The sequence below is a fragment of the Triticum urartu genome, unplaced genomic scaffold (genome assembly GCF_003073215.2).
Source record: "Triticum urartu cultivar G1812 unplaced genomic scaffold, Tu2.1 TuUngrouped_contig_5420, whole genome shotgun sequence".
NCBI classification, from domain to species: Eukaryota; Viridiplantae; Streptophyta; class Magnoliopsida; order Poales; family Poaceae; genus Triticum; species Triticum urartu.
In genome coordinates this window covers 1-5,315 of record NW_024116095.1, presented here as the reverse complement: position 1 = coordinate 5,315, position 5,315 = coordinate 1, and the positions used below count along the sequence as shown (strand labels likewise).

Here is a 5,315-nt window from a genome sequence, read left to right as displayed (position 1 = left end):
TGTGCGTGGTTTGGTCTACGGCTGCCCAACCTTCACTCGGAGTCATGGGCGCGTGCCATTACGTGCTCCTCAAGTTTCTCCTATGAGGACAGCGCAAAGATCATAACTGTAATGTGGTCTATTTGGCATTCTAGGAATCGCATCAAGCATGGAGAAGAGGGTAGGGACTCGATGTCTACTATGCGGGCTACAAAGGAGGCTATTGCGCTCCTTCATCTGCCGGCAAAGAGGCACAAGTTTTGTCTGGATTTGGATGGCGTCCGCCGGATGAGGGCTTTGTCAAGATCAACACAGACGGCGGACTTAATCTTGAGGGAAGCCGAGGGGGTGCTGGTGGTGTTGCTCAATCTCCCTCGGCCTTGCTTGGTACGTGGTGCAAACCTTATTCCGGAATCACAGATCCTCTCACTATGGAGGGTCTCTCCTTACGTGATGGGGTTCTTTTTGCTACTTTCTGAGGCTTCTCCCATGTGCTAATGGAAGTAGACTGTTTGGAGTTGGTGACACTTTGGAACTCTCGTCACAATTCACGTTCTATTGTGACCTATTTATTAGATGAGATAGGAGAGCTCAGTACTTACTTTACATCTTTCGATGTTCGACATGTAAGTAGATCAGCTAATCTTCCTGCGCATCTTTGTACAAAGCGTGCCTGTGCACCGGATGTAACAGATAGCTGGCTAGATGATACTCCAAGCTTCCTGGTGACCAGCCTATTGGCTGACTCATCCATGAATGCTTTTCGATGAATAAAGCTCTCCAATTAGTATGCAAAAAAAAGGTGAAAACAAACAAAAGTACAGAACTGCCCCTGATTTTAAAAACAGATCGTCGTCGTCTTCCTCCAGGTCAGCGCTCGTCCCCGTCGCCAGCCCCTCCTCCTCCTCCCTCAACCAGCAGGACTGCCTCCGCCCCAGCTTGGTCCTCGCCGCCGTCCTAGCCTGGCCGCCTCCGACCCAGCTCGCCGCCCCGGTCCTCGCCACCGCCCCAGCCTGGCCGCCTCCGCCCCAGCTTGGTCCTCGCCCCGCTGGCCAGCCTGATCCTCGCTGCGCCCCCGCCTTGCACTCCAGGCAGGTAATCCTCGCCTTGAATTAGACAAAACAAGATCGATTCAGTTAAACATCACAACTGAGGGATTCACAATAATTAACAGCAGAATTTGAGGAATCAGTAGAATAAATGAGGCAGCTGTATAAGGTGTATGTGCTGCAAGTGTATCATGGAAGAGGAACTGAAGAATATGCATGGAGTATAAACTGCATTGTACACTAGTCTTTTGTCTTTGTATTCCAAATCTGGAAGCAGGCAAAGGTTTTATTTAATTACCAAAAATCTGCTTCTTCTTTCTGGTAAATGGCTTGCATCATCCTTGGATGAACTGCATTGGAGTATTAAAAAAAGATGAACTGCATTGGAGTAAATGGCTTGTTTGCTTTTTCAAAGAGCAAATTGTTGACTGTTTTATCTAGTGGGATCATAGAAGCATCTGGGAAACCCATCATAGCAGCATCACTACACAAGTCAAAATATGATTGCTACTCCATCATCATAGTAGCAAGTTATGAATAGAGAAGAGAAGAGGAGAATAGAAAAAGAGAAGAGAATTACTCCAAATTCTTTACCTAAAAGAGTTTGCTACTCCTAATTAACTGAAAAAGTTTCAGTTAATTACCTCTAAAAGTACTCCTATAATTAACTGAAGAAGAGAAGAGAATTACTCCAGATGGAGAAACTACAGCAACAATACACTACTAATTAACATTAGTTTTAATTTAGTTAACACTTAACTGAAGAAAAAGGTTTCATATTGCACTTAATTGCTGGAGTAGAGTATTCTGCTAAATACAGATGTTCACTGATTTACTCAAATATGACAGCAGCAGTAATGTTCAGTAAACCCTACACTACACTAAATTCTCGAATGACCCGTATACTCAAACTGATTAAACAAGTGACATGACCTCAATGGAGAAATCTCACAGAAAATAAAAGGGGACAACATCAATGTGAAGGTGTTGTTTCTTGACAGGAAAAAGCATTGGAGTGGCGTACTGCGAGGATTAGATAAGCAGCAACAAGGGAGAGATGAAGGAGTGGCGTACTGCAGCTGTTGGCGATGGACTGGAGGAACGTCGTTGCAGATCCCAGCCACAATTTTTAGCTTGAGGCTATTCAGAACATCTTGAAATTCCGGATCAACGGCGGCAGCGCCCACCCACCGCCGTCCTTGGTCTTCTGCTCGTCGCGCCAGCAGTTGCCGCCGGCCCTCCTCACGGCGGCGGCGGCTCCCGCGGGCGACACGCACGCGCGCTCGTGGTCCGCGGGGAACCTGTGCTTCAAACACAGCTTCTGTCCGCACCCCTTGCAGTGGCTTGTGTTGGAGAAGGTAAGCGTCTCCTTGCACTGCCGAGCGGGGCAGCGCGGCTTGCACTTCCTGGCAGGGTCGCATCCCCGGCGCGACCTCGCGTGCGCCTCGAGGATCTCCGCGTCCGACTTGTCCGGCCGCCGCGCTTCGGATCCAGTCACCGGCGATAAAAATCAAATCTTGAAGAGGGAGAGGCAACGGCGTCTGGCAACATGGAAAGGCGGCGACGACGCGAGAGGGAGAGGTGCCGGCGGAGGCGCTGCGTGCGGGGTAGAGGTGCCCCGGCGACACGCACGTGCGAGGGGGAGGCGCCGGCGACGCCTGCGAGGGCGACTCGGTGACGAGCTAGGGATTTGGGAGTGGGTGAGCGAGAGGGAGCGAGAGAATGGGTGAGCGAGTGGGAGGGTAATTTCGGAAACGACAACTATTTCCTAACGTGACGAAAATTGTACTAAATCCCCCAACAACAATTATTTCGGAACAGAGGGAGTATATATTAAAGAAGAAGAGCCAAGACGGTTGATACAACGCCTTTCAGCAACGTGCCACCCCTCAAGGTTAGCACCCACATCCACCGTGACAACACAAACAACTAACTCGCCTTGCCGGTACTCAAACTGCTCGTGTGCATTGCTCTTGCTCTCATCATAGTAGGCATGTGGGCTATGTGACAAAGTAAAAATTTACAAATATCATTTGGATGTGATTATGGACACATCAAAATTTTGTTAAGATTCTTTTGGCATTTCAAAAATCATTTTCGCACGTAAGAGCACGTGCAGAGCTGAATTGGGTCTCCGGCAAGGCTAGCGTTTCTTGAAGTGCATCCATCTGCTAGGTCTTGCTATTGCCCCACTCCAGCTCCATGAATTTCTTCATCCATCCGTTGACGATTTCAGAGGAGCGTTCATCGTTTAGCTGATTTGTTTGTGCAAGTGTTGTCGTTGAGCCATTCTTTGCTATGTGAACAAAATGGATTTGCTGCAACTGCGAGGGTTATCCAAAATAAGTACCCAGGCGAGGTAAATGCTGATGGCCGGAGGGTATATGTAGGGTGCTTCAAATCTTGCGCAGTCCTCCCATGCATATATATACCACTTGTTCAGGTTGTGCAGTTCATCATTTTCTTTTTCAGGAACAAGCGACTTTTGCCTGTTTTTTTCATTAGGTAATTACATACTACTCGCTCCGTTCCTAAATATCAGTTTTTTTAGAGATCTTAATATGGACCACATACAAATGTATATATATGTATTTTAATGTATAGATTAATTTATTTTGCTCTGTATGTAGTTCATATTGAAATATCTAAAATAGCTATATTTAGGAATGAAGAGAGTATTATAAGAGAGAGGGGGGGGGGGGGGGGGTTTACGAGTTCTCGCCTTGACCTGCCATCAGCCTAGCCTTGCTCCCAATGTCCTTCTCGAAATAGGCTCTCATCCCGTTTTTTATATAAAGCAACACATCAAAGTACACGGTCGAACGATACAACATGATGAAGAGACCCTCATAAAACAGATCAAAAGATAAACATGAAGCCTGGAACAAGCCTAACACGTCGCTGAGTTCCGACCGAAGACGCCTGAGCTCCATGACAACACCCCCAAGAGGGTGACGGCGCGTAGCGTTGCCACTGCCTAGTCCAAGCAAACAGATAAAGGTTTTCACCCGGAGCCATGGCACAAGATCAAGACCCACAACGACGACTTTAGGAAGCAAGCGACACCCACAGGCGTCACCGTCGCTGGTGCCAGATAGCGCAAAGCTTTCGCTCGGAAACTCACCTACACCACCAAGTGGAGCCGCGGTCATCACCACACCGAGGGACATCCTATCCAGACCAGATCTAGGCACTGCCTGAGCAGACCAGAGCCTCCTGACACTACATCCTTGCCGCTCACACGAAGAGGTGGAGTCACCACCGCCACCATGAAGCCTGCCGGAAAGCCAACCATGGAGCCCACCATCCGGGACCGCCGCCCCGACGTCCATGCCCCTAGACACTGTCAACCATCCACATCCCGTCCACTCAACCACGGTAGGAGGAGCGAAAGGCACCTCCTTTCACTTCTAGCCCGACATCAGTCACCGGTTTGGGTTGGCGCCTCCACGGTAGGAGGCGCCCCCCCCTACGCCCCCAGCCGGTTTTGGTGGACCAGGGGTATACAACCCAGTGACCGCCGACGGTCACCGCCGAGCAAGCTCGAATGCCGCCATGTCCGTGGTCTTCAACATCGACTCGTCGGACGAAACAACAACACCTAGAGAGCCCGACTTGGACCGGCTTCACAAACATGTGGCAAGCAAGGGGAGCACAATGAGAAAGCGCGGACTAGGTCAGCCCCCCGGTACTTGTGCACCGCTGGACGTCGTCCACCACCACGAACTAGATCCGTGCCACCCATCAAAGAAGTCGGTGACCCGGATCGCACTGCCATTGAACCACAACAGCCGCACCGCCCCACCCCACCGGCACCCGAAGGACCTCCGGCAACACCGCCACCGACCATCGTGCCCACGAAAAGGAACCATGCCGTCCGCGAGCACCTCCCGAATCGAGCCCAACCCCCCGACCAGCCTTGGGCCCAAATCTCGTTCATTCGAGCACGAGCCCAGGGCCAATCCCATGAGAAGGAGTGATGACCCACAAGTATAGGGGATCTATCGTAGTCCTTTCGATAAGTAAGAGTGTCGAACCCAACGAGGAGCAGAAGGAAATGATAAGCGGTTTTCAGCAAGTTATTCTCTGCAAGTACTGAAATAAGTGGCAACAGATAGTTTTGTAATAAGGTAAATTGTAACGAGCAACAAGTAACAAAAGTAAATAAGGTGCAGCAAGGTGGCCCAATCCTTTTTGTAGCAAAGGACAAGCCGGAACAAACTCTTATAATAGGAAAAGCGCTCCCGATGATACATGGGAATATCGTCAAGCTAGTTTTTATCACGT

General features: G+C 49.7%; 1 protein-coding gene across 1 annotated transcript; it reads right to left on the bottom strand.

The window, feature by feature from the left end:
- Positions 1-515: 515 nt before the first annotated feature.
- LOC125529198 lies at positions 516-2,785 on the bottom strand. Its single transcript, XM_048693608.1, has 2 exons — positions 2,103-2,785; positions 516-1,085 (listed from the first exon to the last, which is right to left on the bottom strand). Exons 1-2 carry the CDS (start codon positions 2,447-2,449, stop codon positions 890-892), a joined length of 543 nt encoding a protein of 180 aa, XP_048549565.1. The 5' UTR covers positions 2,450-2,785; the 3' UTR covers positions 516-889.
- Between the last annotated feature and the right edge of the window lie 2,530 nt (positions 2,786-5,315).

Bases quoted from the DNA above. Each gene is read 5' to 3' on its own strand.
- LOC125529198 (XM_048693608.1), bottom strand. From the start codon at position 2,449: ATGCGACCCTGCCAGGAAGTGCAAGCCGCGCTGCCCCGCTCGGCAGTG. The intron at 1,086-2,102 runs GTACGCCACTCC...GTCTAATTCAAG, and splicing joins GTCCATCGCCAACAGCTGCA to GCGAGGATTACCTGCCTGGA.